We start from the raw sequence: 17,432 nt of genomic DNA on the forward strand, positions 1-17,432 counted from the left end.
ATAAAAGATAACTGTGTAAAAGTAGACTGTAGTAGGCTAGTGATTTGATGTCTTTCAAAGTTAAAAAAAAAAAAAACGTTGACTGAGATAGTTTTTGGGCTAGCACAAGACAACACATTCATCAAAATTGTCCCTGTGGATATTGGTTTACGTTTCACTGTCATTGCTGTTTCCATCTTCTCACAGTTGAAATACTTTTCTATAAAAAGTAGAATAAGGAATGAAATGTACAGTACCTACCAATATTTTCAACCGTAGGGACTACAAGAACAATTGTTATGGAATAACAGAAATTAAGGACAGGCACGAAATGAAAAGCCATTGGATTATCACATGAACTCAGCATTTTAATTTCAGCCCATTTTCACATAAGCGACTGTTTACAAAGCAGTGCTAGTAGTAAACTAAATCATGCTGAGTTTGTGTCGATAATATAAACACGAAAAGTAAAAGAAAACTACTCGTGCACATTTCAGTTCTGTAGTTCCTCTGCACGAGGGCCAAAAGTGATCTTAACCAGTGCTGTGTAACTTTCAAAGTTCCTGGAGCTGAGGAAAGCACCGAAGATGGCCTGGAGGACAACCACCGCCCTCATCTTCCTCAGAATCGGCCTGCTGATGTCCATCCAATACCGGAGGACGTTTCCCTTCTCCGGCATCGGTGCCGTGTTGTACCTGGACGCGAGGCCGATGTTGACAGGTAAGGCCAAGATGACGGGGTACACTGCGCCGCCGATCACACCCACGAGTGCGCCTCTCATTAGCACGCAGGAGGGGCAATTGAGGTCACCGGACAGGAGAGGGTTTGACACCACGGCGTTGTAAAGGGCGTACGTCGTCATAAAGGGAAGTACGGCCATCGGAAGGCTGGAGGCGATGGGCGCCTGAGTGACGTTCAGGGCTCGGCGGTACAAACTATTGGCGATCAGACCGGCAAGCCCCCCGTTTCCACCCAGATACAAAGGCCCGTACACGAAGAGCTTGCGGTCAATGTCGGGCAGGTTGTCGAAGTTCTTCGCCAGCAATTCGGCGATCGCCACTCGTGAAAGCGTCTTTCCAGCGCTGCTGTCCTTTTCGAAGTATTCAGACATTGTCCGGATTATTTGAACTCATTCAAGGATGACCGGAGCGATAAAGGGTACGATACGGGCATCTGAAAGTAGTTTGATTCCTTACTGTCAAACAGGGCGCAGCCATGTCTTACCCACAAGGCAATGCGCAGCAATATACCTAATAGTTTGCCCTCAAAATTGTCTTGCAGGACCTATATTTTAACTTGTAATCGTAAAGTATTAATACCATAATTTGTTGTGGGGTTGAAAACAACATATTGAATATTCATACAAAGGAATATGAGTATTTTGCTGAAGAAATTTTGAAATAAGAGATGATTTGAAATTTAGAGTCGAAATATGTGGAGAGGTTTGTGTGGGCGGGGTATAGGGCATCACGTGACGCGAAGCATACCTTGAGCAGCTCAACCAGGATTCGCAGCATTCGCCATCTTTGAGAGAGAATCGTCGAACGCATTTCTCAGTTTTTATTGATATTTCTCCTTAGCGAAGTTAAATTAAGCTACTGTTCTGCGCTTGTATTACAAGTGAGGTAAGATTTATCGTGAATTTGTTGGAAATAGGCTGTTTTTGAAGCATTGGGGTGTATTAATATTGCAAAGGCTAAATTTAGCCTGTTAGCTTCTTACGTCGACGCCTAGACGACAGAGAACATGTCTGCTGTTACTTCACCTAAGCTAATGCTAACGATCATAAAAATTTGACGTTCTAATGGACATCGTTACACTGCTAATTCAACACAGTGTTTTTTGATTACATTTTCAATTGCGATCCTGTTCGATTGAATTTTAAACTGTATCTACTCGTGTTAGGCCTAGTAGTGACGGATTTACGACGCACGCCATAATGGCCGTTGTTGGAATGTTTGCGATCTGTGCTGCTTATCAACGAGCATCGCTGCTTTTAGGATTGATGTTTATTATTATTATTTTATGTGTTTGTTTTAGATGCGCCATTGCACGAGAGTGTATTCTCCGGGTGTCTGGCTTGACGAGTGCAGCCGGGAAGAAAGAATGGAGTATCGTAAACGGAAGGCCAGGGATTCTCACAGCAGTGAGCGAGAAAACAAGTACAGAAGGACTTATCGACACCACAAGAATAATGACGGGTAGGACAAACATGCTATTTGTTTTAATAACATTGAAAACAAGCAGAACTATTTTATTGACGACCAAGCAAAAATTGGGACGTGGTGGTGGATTAAGTATTAACCCTAATTTAGCACCTTGTTTTCTTCAAACTATGTCGTCATCATGACGATCTGCTGCCCCCTTCTGTCGACAGAAATTAATGCATTCATTTTCTATGGCACTCATGAGGAACACACACATGGCTGGTCAATATAAAAATGGCCGGTTGTTGGAATTTGGCCCACATAATGATTTGATTATTTGATATTTTGTAGTTTTTTTCTGGAGAACCGAAGTTTGAACCACAGCGTGGACTCAAGGGACAGGCAGACCTGGGAACGCAGTTTGGACGGTGCCTGCGCGGAGGACAGCCGCGACTATAGCCTGAAGGAGCGAGATCGCGACTGGCACCATTACAGCAAATCTTCTGGGCAGAGCGGGCGCAGTCGAAGAAGCAGACGAAGCAGGCACAGAGACAGAAGGCACAGGCGAAGCCATTCTCGCCACAGGTCCTCCTCGGTATGAGCTACTGCATTTTCTTTTCCTTTTTAGTTTATGCCACAAACCATCAAAAGGGTCATTATCACTTGTGCTTAGCCAAGCTGTCATACAAATTTCAGTTTTTTATGGGGCTAGTGCACCTATTTTGCCAATTTCTGCAGTAAAACTGTCATTTTGTCTCACGTGAATTTGAAAACATAATTAGTTTTCATGTCCATTTAATGCCTTTAAAATGCATTTTGCTACTTGCCGTTGACTGATTATGACATCACGCGTGCTCAAGGCTCAGGTTAAGGCTTAACACAAACAGGTGAGCTGTGATTTGGTCGTTACCTGAGCCATAAGGCCAAGTGATGTCATTTTCAGTCTACAGCAAATTAAAAAAATGTGTATTTGGAGGTATTAATCTTACATGAAATAAAATTATAAGCTGCAGACAAAGTATGTTTTTGCTGCTGAGTGGCAAAATGTACTGTCCCGTCAAAATTTTAATTGAAAGTAGGAACATAACGACTTAAAAACATTGTTGTGGAAGAGGATCTAACAGTGCTGTTATGACATCTAATGAATGACACTGTAAGAGTTGCAAAGAACTACATGTCAATTCAGTTTTTTTTTTCTGCACTACTCTGAGAACGTCTCAACTGAAAATCTTGTTGCCATGTTTTTCTTCTGTAACACACACTATGTGGTGGCTGGCGCCCAATTTCTCGATGGGGCTGAATTTGAATTTGCTGCTCCGTCCAATCGCCCGGCGGTGTTACTGAACGGCCCGAAACTATCCATCCCTACACCTTCCCCGCTCGGCCTGCTTGAATGAATGACCATGTCGCGTTGTGATGGCCTGGTGCCGGCTGGCTGGCTGACTGATGGGTTATTGATGTGATGGCGGATTGCGGCGGTTCCGATGCAGAGGAGGAGCCATCGCCACAGGAGCAGGAAAAGATCCCGGAGTGTTGAGGATGATGACGAGGGTCACCTCATCTATCACAATGGAGACATGCTGAAAGCGAGATGTATAGAATATATACCTTTTTTTCCCTACAGTTCACATTTTTTTTCCACACTCTTGTCTGGTCTTTATTTCTAGATTTTAACTAGATAATACTTGTTTGCGTTAGTCATTTTTAGGTTTGCTACTACTCGTGTAATATTAAACTTAGAATTTTTTTTATTATTATTATTATTTTTACAACACACACTTAAACCTCATACACTAGTGTAGCTATTTAGTGCAGTGAAGCAGCCAAAGGGCAGCGTTTGACATACCACTGCTTGGTTTCTAACATTCACTCTCTATTTTGTATAGATGAGATTGTGTGTACTCTTGGCGAGGGTGCCTTTGGGAAGGTCGTCAAATGCCTTGATCACCTAAAGTAAGAATCATTTTGACCCATGTGTCAGTCGCTCTATTTATTCCTCCAGCAGATATGACATCTTTGCTTTTCCGTTCCAGTAATGGCGCGCGAGTGGCTCTGAAGATCATAAAAAACATTGATCGCTACCGCGACGCAGCAAAGTCTGAGGTCGCTGTGCTCGAACACCTCAAGTCTCTCGACTCGCAGAGCAAATAGTAAATGAACCGCGTGCCGCCGTCATCCTTATTAACGGGTCGACGGACGCCTAACGTTTGTTTTGCGTTTTTTCGTAGCTCTTGCGTTCACATGTTAGACTGGTTTGACTACCACGGTCATATCTGCATCGCCTTCGAGCTGCTCGGCCTCAGCACGTACGATTTCCTCAAGGAGAACAACTTCATCCCTTTCCCCATCGGGCACATCCGGAAGATGGCCTATCAGATCATTCGCAGCGTTAGATGTGAGTTGACGGCGACACCGCCGACCGCTAGCGATTACATATCGTCCTTAATTTGATGGATTGTCTTCTGCTTTTCTTTTTCAGTTCTGCATAGAAATAAGTTGACTCACACAGACCTGAAGCCTGAGAATATTCTCTTTATTGATTCGGAGTTTGACATGGAATACAATCCAGTAAAGGTAAACATTTGTGTTTTAACTATTTCATTTCCATTTCAAACGAGTTTTTTTTGTAGTCAAAACATTAAAAAGTACTTTTTAATTGATTACTATAGATAGGTAAGTACTCTTATAATTGATTATGTAGCTAAGTAATAGAATATTTAGGTATAGAAATGCTTATACTGTCTTATTTAAGCAAATTGCTACAGTACTGTTTTACTCTAGGTAAATAAGTATCAAAGTAATAAATTACTTTAGGCAAAGTAAATTTATCATTACCCGCGGTAACTAAGGCACTAAATTACTTTAGTAAACTTTAGTGCCTAATTGATTTAGTACCAGCCATTTTTGATTCTCCTTTAGGCAAATATGAAAACAATATGTACCTGTGGTTGAATTTTAATTCTTAAAAAAAAAGTTTTTGTATCTGGCATTGGTTGAGTTCGTACAAGCTCACCAGAATTCTAAGTCTAATCGAATGCTTTGTTTGTCGCTGCAGTTTAATCAGCGCATTTCTATTCTCATTCGTAGAAACGAGATGAACGCACACTAAGGAGACCTGATATAAAAATAGTGGATTTTGGAAACGCTACATATGAACATGAGCATCACACATCTGTGGTGTCCACGCGTCATTACCGTGCCCCAGAAGTCATTTTAGGTAGGTGGTCCCCGTTTAGGCGGGAGGGAGCTTACGATCATGTCGTCGGCTGGCTCCTTATTTTCGAGTGTCCGCTTTGTGGCTCAGACCTCGGCTGGGATCATTCTTGTGACGTCTGGAGCGTGGGCTGCATCCTCATCGAGTACTACCTCGGTTCGACCCTTTTCCAGGTGTGTTCTTTTAGCCTTGAAAAGTGAAATGTTGCATTACATCGTATTCCAGCTTTCTTTTTTTGTTATTTTTACCTTAGACTCATGACAGCAAGGAACACCTTGCTATGATGGAGCGAGTCCTGGGCCCGATTCCTTCAAATCTCCTTCAAAAAACCAGGTCGGGGACAGCTTTTGGAGCAAATATGAATATATGCTTGTGAATATGGCGCCATCTGTAACCATGCCGAACATTTCCCACATTTGTTGCACAGGAAGCAGCGCTATATTCACCGCAACAAGCTGGACTGGGATGTTGACAGCTCCGCTGGCCGATACGTCAGGAAGCATTGCAAGCCACTCAGGGTCAGTCAGTTTTTAATACTGCCTTGAAGTTGACTCATCGAGTATCAAGTTTCTGGCGTTGCTCCTAATTTGCCAGTGCCATTCTTATTGGTATCTTTTTACACGTACTGCTTTTCACTCTTTCACATTATACACACTGGGTTAATTTTGTATTTTTTTTTTTTTCCCCTTATCCCTCCCACAGCGTTACATGGTGTCTCAGAGCGAGGACCACCAGCAGCTTTTCGACCTCCTGGAGAAGTTAATGGCCTATGAGCCAGCCAAACGTATCACATTGGACAAGGCGCTCCAACACCCTTTCTTGGCCTGCTACCACGAAAGCAGCAGCGCAAGCTCCAGCTCCAGCAAAAAGCACTGAGTGGCTGAAAGATGACATCAAATGACATTTTCAGCAGGGCGTTGGCTTTTTTTTCCCCTCAACGTCTTCACTCTCCACGAGAGACGATCGCACATGACTGTATCAGTCCCCTGCCCATCTTCTCTTTGCCCGTCCCAGCCCAAGTCTTTCACAGCTTGTCCTAATAATGAATTCACAGCTGTCTTTTTTATGTATAAAGAATACGCTTCGAAAAGGCTTTAGATATTTTTTTTCCATAAAGTCTTAATTTCTGTTTGGATTGTACAGTTCCTAGTGGGTAGTATCATTGTCAAACTGTCTCCAGCGTTGTATTGTAAAAAGTTGCAAATCTTTGTACTGTATAGAATTATTCTTGTATTTGTCTGTTGCAGTATCATTATTTCAATAAATATGTAAGTATCAAACGCTTAATTTTGTTTTTTTGTGGGTTTTAGATTGATGCAGTTTCTTCTTTGATACATAAGGTGGCGCCAAAACGCTCCTGAAAATATTGCCGCCAAACGCTTGTGAGGCTTTTAACGAAAAAAGCGCACGTTGTCGTGAGTCCGTACCTTGAAGTTGGACTTTACTGCACCTGCTGAGTCAACCAAATCAGACATTAATCATTAATCAAAATCAGATTCCAATGGTCTTTATAGCCTTAACATGAAATTAAATAATTAACAACTAGTATTCAGCTTACAAAGCAATCGGCTAGCGCTTATAACTGATGTAACAAATATTTTGTGAGTAGCAATCAGGCGTTTTTGCCAATCCTCCGTCAACCTATCAGCTGTCAATCTGTGCTGTCCCACGTGGTGAGGGGCGGTCTTATCTTGAGTCGAACAAGCAACTTTTAATGAGGCAAACAATTGCATGTGCGCCAGTGCGAGTCGCACTTACGTCTGCGCAGGATACAGACAAGCTCCACGTTGAGAGGCTCCTCCGCGAGCAAGCACCTATTGGCGGCCCAAACCTCTTGTGCACCTCCGCTTCAAACTAAGCCCGTGGCCGGATGATGTGAAAGTGTCACTCGTCGATTTTAGTCCACCGAGGCTTTCCAAGGACGTCATTCCCGCTCGTTGAACTTTTCCAGCTTCTCAAGTAGGATTTCAGCATGGACCCCGGCGTGGACAACAAGTCGTCTGCGTGCCGGTGCGCCCCCAAGTCCGCAGTCCACCGGTGGTCTTCGGGGGTCCCCGTGGTCGTGTGCATGCTCATGTCCCTGAGCTCCATCAGTGTGTGTCTGCTGATGAGCTTCAAGACGCTCCAGTTGGAGCAAAAACTGAAGATGGAACTGGACCGAGTACCCACCGTCCACGCGGGACACGGGAGTTTCCTCAACGATGATGGGAATCTGCTTCCAGAGCTCAGCGCCTCCGTAAGGAAGCTCGTGGAAGAGGTATTTTGTCCCGCGACTTTAGAAGGTTGACAGATATACCCAGAGAATGAACGCGCACCAGCGCGAAAACCTGTCCTGCAGTAGGAAACGAATTTAGGATTTTTCCGGTGTAAAAAGTTTATATATTTTTTTAAATTAACGGAATATTTCTTTTTTTACATTTATCGTTATTACCTCTTTAGAATTCAGTTTCTTAAACACTTATTGTCGACTAAAGATGACGTCACACGCGCTCAAGTCTCAGGTATCGACCAATTACGTTCACCTGTTTTCTGGATTTGGTCAGGTGATGTTCGCTGTTACATGAGCGAAGCACGCGTGTACTGTTATTTCAAAGGTATAAATTATGATTTCTATCACAATATTTCTAATCAATTCTTTTGTCGAATAATCAGATTTCAATTTGCATAAGTGTGCCTATTCAATATTATATCAAACATTAAACACATATTTTTCTCTACAATTGGTGTTTATTTGGTATTGAGTGATTTTTATTTAAAAAAAAAAAAAAGCTTAACAATATCAAATGAAAGGCCAGATGTTTGTAGATAGCTTATTTTGATTTAAACATGAAAGCTAATCATTAATTGTTTTCACAATGGGCCTTAAAATTCAATGCATTAACGTTGAGTCTGACCAGTTTTTTAAGTTAAACAATGACTCTAAAGGATTACTTGTTTATTAAAAATATTGTCGATGAACTTAATTGATTGGCAGTTGATTTGTTTTATTAATTTTCACTTAATTTTCAATCAATTATTATAACTACCATTTTTTTCCTGCTGAAAGTGGCTAAATAAGTGGGATACTGAATGTCATCTAGGTCGACTAAAAGTATAAAAATACATGGTATTTAGTACCACCTGGTGTATTATTTGTGGTTTATGAACCACCAACAACAACAACAAATAGAATCCCTTATGACTGAGTGTGCAAAAGAATATTATAAAAGCGACTGTAGTGATGTACCCAGAACATGGTGCCAAAGGTTAATAGAAAACAAGTACAGATACAGTAACTTCCTGTTGCTCTTTGTTTCGCAGAAAGTCACTGCGCTGCTGCCAAAAATCCGAACAAGTCGAGATGTTGGGCAAGAATGCGCCTGTCCTCCAGGTATGTGTCTCTCTGTCCTCACTGAAGTAACTGGACACTTAGCTGGTACTTGACATGAGCTAACGCCAGTTGTATGTTTGCCAGTGATGCTTTTGGCATTGCTCGCTGTGTTTCTTTTTCTGTGTTGGAGCCTTCAAGTATGTTCCGTAAGCTTTTATTGTGACGGACGTAATCGAACACTCGCCCTCCTGCCAGTGGGGGATGCTTACTTTGATCCGTTTGGCTTCTTCCTGACGCAAAGAGCAGCGTGTGAGACACGCCGTGCAACTCCCTCGTATTTCCCTCTAAAAGTGTAAAGTGCTTCTCTTGACTTTGCTGGGGGCTCACGCTCTGTTAACTCATTCACTCCCAAAAACATTTTATATCCATCCATCCATCCATCCATCCAGCCAGCCAGCCAGCCATCCATCCATCATCTTGATCGTTTATCCTTACGAGGGTCATGGAGTGCTGGAGCCTATCCCAGTTTATCCTTGCATAAAGCTCTACAGTACATAAAGCAATTTATTTGTCGTAGTAAAGCCGCAGAAAAATGGGTGGTGGGCTGCAAATGCCCCCTTGGGCCGTAGTTTGGACACCCCTACTATCCCCGAACTTTGTTTGATGGTGCAAATGCATTGGAATGGAATTGGAGTATTTCTACTAAAGTGAGGCTTTTGAGCTGGCTTTTCAAGTGTTTCTGTGACTCAGTGTGGCAGTTTAACATTTCTTGTGTAACTTTCATGTGTAGTTCTATAATTCTGAATTGTTATGCCTAAAGGCAGTGGTTCTCAAATGTGGGTATGTCAAGGCACTTCTGGGGCCACAGGGAATTTTAACCGGGTTTATAGATGCATTAGCAAATCTAATTTAATGCTTATTTTATATCAGGACAGGAACGTACGGAAGAGGGTTAGTTAGAGCCAGTGAAGGGGAAAAAAAAGTTTGTCATGATTCTCACTCTCAGAATCCTTACTTTATTCTCAGAATCTGCATTTTTTTTAAAATCAGATTTCTAACCAACTTTTCTTTTCACTTATCAGCCTGATCTCAGACTGTGTGTGGGGGGGGGGGGGGGGGGGGGGGTTGACTTTAAAGTGACAATTCCGAATTCTGAGTGCTGACTTGAGAATTGTGACTATCGTAAGACAAAGTATATACTAAGATTTCAAAGAATTAAGTAATTCTGACTTTATTCTCACTAAAGTAGGAATTCTCATTTAAAGTTGAAATTCTGACTAAAGTCACTCGAAGTCTGACTTTTCATTTGAGAATTCTGAGAGTAAAATTCTTTTCAGAACTCGCTGTACTCTAATAATAAAAGATATATATATATCTAAGAAAATAAAGTCTGATCTCTGTTTTAATGTGAGGATTCTGAGAATAAAAAAAGAATTCTGTGGGCAAGTCCTGACAAACTTTTTTTTTCCCCCTCACTGGGCTCCAGATTCGCTTCTGTCGGAACAGTAAATTTTAAATTCAGAGCAAATTAATTGGAAAAATAAGCAACATATTGCTCACTTATCGTGACGTCTTTGCAAAACGCTGTATGTTTAATTGTTAAAGTTTGATATGGGATTCCCATTCTCATCCGTGACAAAAAATTTCAGCAGACGAGTCAGAAATAAAACCGATTATGCCGCAAAAGCTATTTTCTGCAAAAATACACTTGGTTAAATGTAAATATGATATGTGAGGCATAGCACTCTTTTTCAATTCGTTTCTTTCATTCATAAATTATTTGCTTAGACGTTGTTTGGCTAACTTTTTCTCCAGGGGGTACATCGTTTAAACAAACAAACAAAAAAAAATAGGTCGAAAATCACTGCTGTAGTTCCACTGTATTTATTTTCGTAAGTCTAAGGACCCAGGACCCAGCTTTCTGCTTTGTTTCTTGAGCTGAAGCCGTTTGGGAAATCCCGACATGGTTGTTTTTGTGGGTATTGTTTAACCCAAAGAGGCAGGATTCAGGTTTGCAAGCATATTTCTTCATTCCTGCAAAAATAAGCATCCCGTGTGCGCATATCAAAATAGTGCACAGTTATTTTTCTCTTAGAATGCTTATCTGTGGATTTCTGGATTTTTTTTTTTTTTTTTTTTCCCCCTGGCTCCCCAATTTTCTCCCAATGGCTAGAACAGGTGAAAGTGTTCACAAGCGGAATTTCTGGCCTGTTGTCAACACATTCTGTTTTTTTAGTGTGAGATGTTATTTGCCAAGACTGACTGGACTGCCAAATGCTACTGATTCTTTTAGCGCGATTACGACTGTATTCGCCTCATAAAAAGTTGATTCGGATCAACCATTCCTTCCATTTATTTGAATAATACTTCATCTTCATATTGACACAATTCCAATATTTTTGGCTCAATGTTTGTGTAATCAAACAACGTGTAAGTTAACTGCAGGCTTTCAGGGTATTTACAAACAAATTAGGGGAACAGTGAAGCAAATAAAACCATTTTTAGACGTGCCACCAACTTTTTTTAGCGACCAAAAGTAATGGGCCAAAATAACTCATTCAGTGCCATGGATGTGTGTTCCCATCTTTTAAAATACTAATAAAAATAATAAAATTCTGGTCAAATATCTTTTTTCATGGAGAAGTTAAAGAAACATTGTCGCAAACTTTCGGGGCCGCATATAATTGCATGGAGGGCCAGATCTGGCCCCTGGGCCTTGGGTTTGACTCAGTTGCCAAAGTGGCAACAGTTTATTTGTACTTTTTTCAGTACCAATGCCAATTATTAGTATTCATAGAGGCTGATAACCATTATTTGTAGCAGATATACAATTTTGATCACTGTATTCCAAGTAAAAGCAAATGTTTTTGTTTTTTTTGTTCGTTTTTGTTTTGTCTCAAAACAACTATCTGTCTGGTTTATAAGAACTTAAAAACATATTTACAGTCTATAAATGACTTAAATAATCGATTAATCGTTGCATCTCTAATTCCTTTTCTAGTTGGTATGACTCCAATTTGTTAAGTTGAAACCTTTGCAGCAAAATGTGCCAAAGTGCCTGTGGCCTCGCTATGTTTTCATGTCTCAACAATTAGATTGCTCAATAAAGCGTTGTTGGCGTTTCTCTGAAAACTGCGCTGGCTTGTTTACTTGCTCAGGGCAGAAACTATGTGCGTGTTGTTTTTATTTGCGAGGCTCCCAAGTGGAAAATCTTTGAAGGGGCATTTGCTGGACTTGACGTGCGTGCATCCAGAACATAGAGGCAAAAAAAAAAAAAAAAAATCTTTGAAAGGCTGACGTGAGCTTCTCTCGCAACACGACGCTGTAAGGAGAACCTCCTCTTCTCTCCCTTGAGCGGCGGTTTATACCACTTGAAACCTGAAGCTCAACTTGGAAGCATTCGCGCTTGCGTGAGAGGTTCAGCGCGAGTGGTATTTACCGTGCCACTTTCAGCGTGCGGCCAACAGGGGGCGACATTTGGAACCCCGCCATGCGTTTTTCACTGGCCTGTGACAAAATGACATAACTTGACATAACTTGTCAAAAGGCTACCTTTTAAAATGAATAAATGCTAGTGGGCAGAGTGATTGAAACAATTTGAAAAATGCGTACCTTTACTAGACTATGACTAGTATAATAACCTGTCCTCAAACACACAGTGGTCAGTAAAGAGAATTCTTTTTTTTAAACACTTTCTTTTAAAGGCAAAATAGTTCTTTTTTTTTCAGATTTGTTAATCCTTCTAATTTTATTCCAAGAAATACTACTTTAAAGTCAGAATTCTAACTGTTCTAAAAGTTCCAACTATTCTCCGACTTTAAAGTGGCAATTATGATTTTAAAATGACAATTGCAAATTTATTCTCAGACTTTGAAATGAGAATTTTGACTGTATAGTCTTCAGTTTAAGGAAAAATGCCAATTTTCACTTTAAAATGAGAATTCTGACATTAAAAGGAGATTTCTGACTTTAAAATGAGAATTCTGATTTGTGATAATTGTAAGAATCAAGTCAGGAGTCTGACTTTATTCTCACTAAAGTGAGAATCCTCATTTCAAGTCAAAGTCCTCACCACAATTAATTCCAATTAAGTGAGAATTTTGACTTGGTGAGATTTCTGAGAATGAAATCAGAATTCAACTTGACGCTGTAAGAGAGCCTTCTCATGAGTGAGAACTCTCATTTTAAAGTAACCCCACTTTAAAGAGAGGATTCTTACTTAAATTCTAATTGAAGTCAGAATTCTTGTTTAAAGGCTTTTAAAGTCTAAATTTTTTAAAATCTGAATTGAGACTTTGAAATTAGGATTTTGAAAGATCTGAGATTAAAGCCAGAATTCTCATTTTGAAGTCAGGAATCTCATTCTAAAGTGATATGTGACTTCTACTGTTTTGGTTCAGACAGGATTTGGCTGCGTTGAGCTCCCAAAATCTTGAAAAAAGTCACAACTATTTGCCTTATCACCTTCCTAAAAAAAGAGTTCTGTGGCAGTCATAAATAAATAAGATGCAGAAATTAAATAGAAAAATCTTAAGTAGGCCTTGCAACATTCCAATTTTTTGGATGTGGCCACCAAACAAAAAAATGGAACCCCTGCACTAGACTTTAGCGACCACCACTAAAAACTAGTGAGCATACCACTTTCGTAAATAAATACAAATAAATATAGAAAGCTTTATTTAGTGTCCTCTCAGGCAATTGTGACGCTTTTACACATGCGCAGGCTTGCAAAAGCGACCAGCCAGCAGCCGCCAACAGTGCAGCGCTTCTTGCAAGCTTCAGGTGGTTGCCATTAACACCCACACACACACATACACACACGCACACATTCACACAAACGTGCACGCACACTCACACATTCATTGCTCGCACATGCATACAACAGTGTTCCAGTCTGGGCTAATTGCAAGCACGTGGGCGTTTGTATGTGTCCCAAGTACGCAGAGTGCATTGTCATCGCTGCCATTTGCTCTTAAAAGCTCTTTAACAGGTCTGATTCAGTCGGAGGTGGACGGCGCTGCCTTTACCCTGCTCACTCTTGGGCACAACTCCAAATTTGAAATGCAAGGCAGAGGCACCTATTAATACTTATAGGTGGGTGGAGTCTGTTAGCTGTTGGTCAGATCCAGTTAGAACGCTTTCCTTGTGTAGCTAAAAAGCCACCAAACAGCAATTTGTTCGTAGTAAGGAAGCATGGAGCTGCCATTATGGCGATAGGGCTGGGCAATAAATTGAATTCATTTGGTATTTTACAAATCGGAGATTTGTAAATCGGCAAAATCGTGCAATTGATGTTTTGTGAAAGTGGCAAAGTCCTGGACCAATCCGCGTACCGGTCCGTGGATCAACTGGTACCGGGCTGCTTGGGCTGCACCCGAAATAATGTTTGGGAAATGATTTAGTTTAACGATTCATACGTTTGTGCTTGATCTTTGTTTTTTGGGCACCGCTTCTGGACGCTGTTTATATTACATACATAGTGATAAGGATGATGTGGTTTTTAGAGCAGCCAGCAATAGAGCGGTCCGCAATATATATCTAAAGCATTGACCGGTCCATGATGATAAAAAGTTTGGGGACCGCTGGTTTAGAAGACATGTTTTTGAGGGTTACTGACTAAACTCATTTATTGACAGCCCCTTTTGGCTATCTGTGGGCCGGGCCGCTCCAACCCTCCAAATACTCCAGTCCTGCAAATACCTGGGATTAACCTTACAGAAAATGAACAACTTCTTCAAATATTGGTCCATCTTCTGATTCGATCTTATTCGATTCGATTGTGAAGCCTACCGGATCTTGCCACAGTTCCCACTATTGAGCTCTTTTAACGGAGGGGATTGATAATCGAGCCACTGCTCATTTGGGTAGAAATGGACTTAGATGTTGGAGTGTCTTGAAGCGATTCATGCCAAATGGAGTGCGCTACTTGGCGAGAAGCTAAAATACCATCTTGTGGTCCAAAACGTCATCAACTATGGAAAGTTGAGCAACATCCATACCGCGGATCACATCTGAGGCAGATTCTCCGATCCCATCAAAACTGGTGTAAAAAAAATCACGAATCAAAAAGTGATCTTTCATATTCATCATAGTCTCCGGAGGACTTTCAAAAAGTCAAACGCTCATCCCCGTGAGTCATGGTTCTCGCCCCTCAGTGAGGAAAGGGCGTCCAAGTGTTTGGTGTCCCTATGCGCGGGGGCATCGGGTCAGCCCCCCTGACTGTGTGGTCAGATCTATTTCCATCAGATAAGAGCTCATTAACACACTGAATGGCAACACAGACCTCCAGATAAGAATGTTTGTGTGTATTTGTATAATGGAGAGGGCATGTTCATGGCAGGGTTCCTTGACACTCAGCGTAAGAAAATAAGATTGAGTTTCTTGTTCTGTTTTGCGCAAGCGTCACCTCCCCACACTGACACTGACTCGGCCGCACACAATGATACCGTGTGCAGTCCAGCGTCACTCTGGTCCCCGGCTCACCTCCGGGCTGAGGGCTGAAGGCTGAGGGGAGCGCGGCGCTCTTCCTGCTCCCCTGCCTGGAGTTGGAGACTGAGGCAAAGCCGGCTTTAGGGAGGGAGACCGAGACCCGGGATGGGGTCGACAACCCCCCTTGAGCTGCATTTGTTTTTAAAGCCGTCATAAATCAGGCAGGAAACTCTCCTTGAGACAGCCCGTGTTACGCCACAGGAAGACTACGCCGGCCATAATAAAAGGGTCATTAATGGCCGTTTGAAAAGTGGAAATGCAGGAAATTCGTTTTTATCAGCTGTTCTCACTATATTTTTCCGACTTTACGACTGCTTGAAGTTGCCGTTTGCAAATGGGGGTACGTGAAGGCACTACGGGGGGTATGTCATATTTTACATGGATTTGTGAAGGTATCAGCAAAATGTATTTAATGCTTTGTGATGCCATGAGAACTGCATTGACTTTTCTTTTCAAATTAAGAGCAAATTAACTCATTCAATTAAGGTATGTATATATTATAATCACATTCAATCCCAGATACTTATAGCTTTTACATTTTTTTCACCTTTGGCTAAACGAGGGTAAAAAAAAATCTTTGGCATTGTGTAATTGGGTACAAAAGTAATCAATTACTTGAGGGTTAGCAATTGATTACACTATGTACTAAAAATAATTAGGTACTAAGGTTGTCATCTATTCAACTACTTTATCTCCTAATTATATGAAGTAATAGGTTACTTATCTCCTTGATTGACCCAGGTAATTACTTTAGTGATTGATTAATTTTGTACTCGCCATTTTCAAGACCTTCTTTCATACAAAGACTTGAGGGGGGAAAAAATATAGCAAAAAAAGTGCCTGGGATTGAATGTCCGGGGAAAATACATATAATATGTCTGTCTTAAGGATTCAATGAGTTAATTGGAATCTGAAGCAAATTATTCCTAATTTGTCCTAAAGTGACAAAAATAATGTTCAATTACTGTGATGTGGAACAGGCATACCAGAGCACTACTTGGAGGGGAAAGAAACAAGTATGCAAAGACCATCTTGACATACAACTCCGTTGCTTGTTTTAGTGCCCACCAAGTGGCTCAAACCACTTACTGCTTTAGTAGTTAGCTAAATTTTATGAAAGATAATATTAGCATATAGGAGCTTACTAAATTAACGGAAAGAACTACCCAAAATGCATTAGGGCTGTATTATTCAATAGTACAGTATATAACCTGTCCCTACAATCTATAGTGGCTCGGTTTCAGGTGCTCAAATTTTAATCTCTAGGAGGCAGTCGAACTTGAAACATGCCCAGTCTGCACGTCAAGAAGAAGAAGAACAGGAAGTTATTGACCTCAAAGCGGCTAACTGGCAGCCACTCAAGTTTACCCGTTAAGTATTTTTGAAGCATCATCTGAGACTTATTACAATTACATATGTTATGTATGTATAACATTATGTAGATGTGAACTAAATGGCAAATTAGTCTTTGTTGACCTTAAATATGAATATTAATTGCTATTGCTATCATCAGCAAATTTTGTTAATGATTCTTATGTATAAAAGATGAGAAATAATGATTAGTTCTGTCCACTTGAAGGAACAGCATTTGATAGAATAATCAGTTTTAAAACGATTCAATAGTGACAGCCCTAAAATGAATCCAGTACGGAAGAGGCTCCCATGAGCTTGTTTTAATGCTTTAGCTGCTGCGTCAAGGCTGCACTCGGGGCCATGAGAATTTTGTTCTTATCTTGATGGGGTTTTTTTTTTCTTTTTTGCTTCATTTTGAATGATGATCTTGGAACACTTACCAAAGTGTGCATGCGGTTTATTTCCAGAAGACGAAGGGACGGCTTAGGATATTTACCTTGGCGATGTTTCTGGTGGTGTCTGTTTCTTAATAGTTGGCTTAGACACAATGGGTGTGTGTGTGTGTGTGTGTGTGTTTTTAAAGGTTGACCAAATTCTAACTAACCTGCTAATTGCGAGAGAATAATAGGGTTACCTACTTTAAAACCCACGCTGTCGCCAGGAAACATCTGCAGCACATAACCGTAATTGTGAACATGAAGTTGCAGTTGCAGGTATGACCCTAATGTGTTCCTAAATTACAAAATGTATACGTTTCAGGAATAACAGTTTTCATATGGACGCGCATGCACACAAACCATGTCCAGAGCCCGAAGCCCCTCGGCCTCTCATCAGCCGTCTTATTAAAGTTCGCTTTGTGCGTTTAATAGTCGGGCCGACATTCTTTCTTTTTGAAAAATAAACAGTCGGACCCACAGAGGCCGCTCGGCAGCCTGCGCAG

General features: G+C 41.0%; 3 protein-coding genes across 3 annotated transcripts in view; 2 read left to right on the forward strand and 1 right to left on the reverse strand.

The window, feature by feature from the left end:
• Positions 1 to 326: 326 nt before the first annotated feature.
• Positions 327 to 1,204, reverse strand: tmem126a (transmembrane protein 126A). The gene has a single exon (XM_088431815.1). The coding sequence runs from the start codon at positions 1,088 to 1,090 to the stop codon at positions 473 to 475; it is 618 nt and encodes a 205-aa protein (XP_088287941.1). The 5' UTR covers positions 1,091 to 1,204; the 3' UTR covers positions 327 to 472.
• Positions 1,205 to 1,459: 255 nt separating this feature from the next.
• Positions 1,460 to 6,627, forward strand: LOC148413955 (dual specificity protein kinase CLK4-like). The gene is made up of 13 exons (XM_088431045.1): positions 1,460 to 1,604; positions 2,020 to 2,180; positions 2,478 to 2,721; positions 3,617 to 3,719; positions 4,013 to 4,079; positions 4,160 to 4,276; positions 4,355 to 4,521; positions 4,606 to 4,700; positions 5,214 to 5,343; positions 5,431 to 5,513; positions 5,594 to 5,673; positions 5,768 to 5,858; positions 6,043 to 6,627. The coding sequence occupies exons 2-13, from the start codon at positions 2,020 to 2,022 to the stop codon at positions 6,214 to 6,216; spliced, it is 1,512 nt and encodes a 503-aa protein (XP_088287171.1). The 5' UTR covers positions 1,460 to 1,604; the 3' UTR covers positions 6,217 to 6,627.
• A 471-nt stretch (positions 6,628 to 7,098) lies between these two features.
• Positions 7,099 to 17,432, forward strand: part of col23a1b (collagen type XXIII alpha 1 chain b) — a 124,181-nt gene continuing 113,847 nt past the window's right edge. Inside the window, 2 exon segments of the mRNA XM_088431046.1 lie at positions 7,099 to 7,597; positions 8,641 to 8,710. Coding sequence (XP_088287172.1) covers positions 7,313 to 7,597; positions 8,641 to 8,710 — 355 coding nt within the window. The 5' untranslated portion in view covers positions 7,099 to 7,312.

Source organism: Hippichthys cyanospilos, chromosome 13 (assembly GCF_059441005.1).
Source record: "Hippichthys cyanospilos isolate Australia breed blue-spotted pipefish chromosome 13, RoL_Hcya_1.0, whole genome shotgun sequence".
Classification (NCBI taxonomy): Eukaryota; Metazoa; Chordata; class Actinopteri; order Syngnathiformes; family Syngnathidae; genus Hippichthys; species Hippichthys cyanospilos.

What these genes read in the sequence shown, in the direction of transcription:
- tmem126a (XM_088431815.1), bottom strand. Translation starts at nt 1,090, where the DNA reads ATGTCTGAATACTTCGAAAAGGACAGCAGCGCTGGAAAGACGCTTTCA.
- LOC148413955 (XM_088431045.1), top strand. Translation starts at nt 2,020, where the DNA reads ATGCGCCATTGCACGAGAGTGTATTCTCCGGGTGTCTGGCTTGACGAG. An exon ending in CTCGACTCGCAGAGCAAATA is followed by an intron (nt 4,277 to 4,354) that starts GTAAATGAACCG and finishes GTTTTTTCGTAG; the next exon opens with CTCTTGCGTTCACATGTTAG. An exon ending in TGGAATACAATCCAGTAAAG is followed by an intron (nt 4,701 to 5,213) that starts GTAAACATTTGT and finishes TCTCATTCGTAG; the next exon opens with AAACGAGATGAACGCACACT.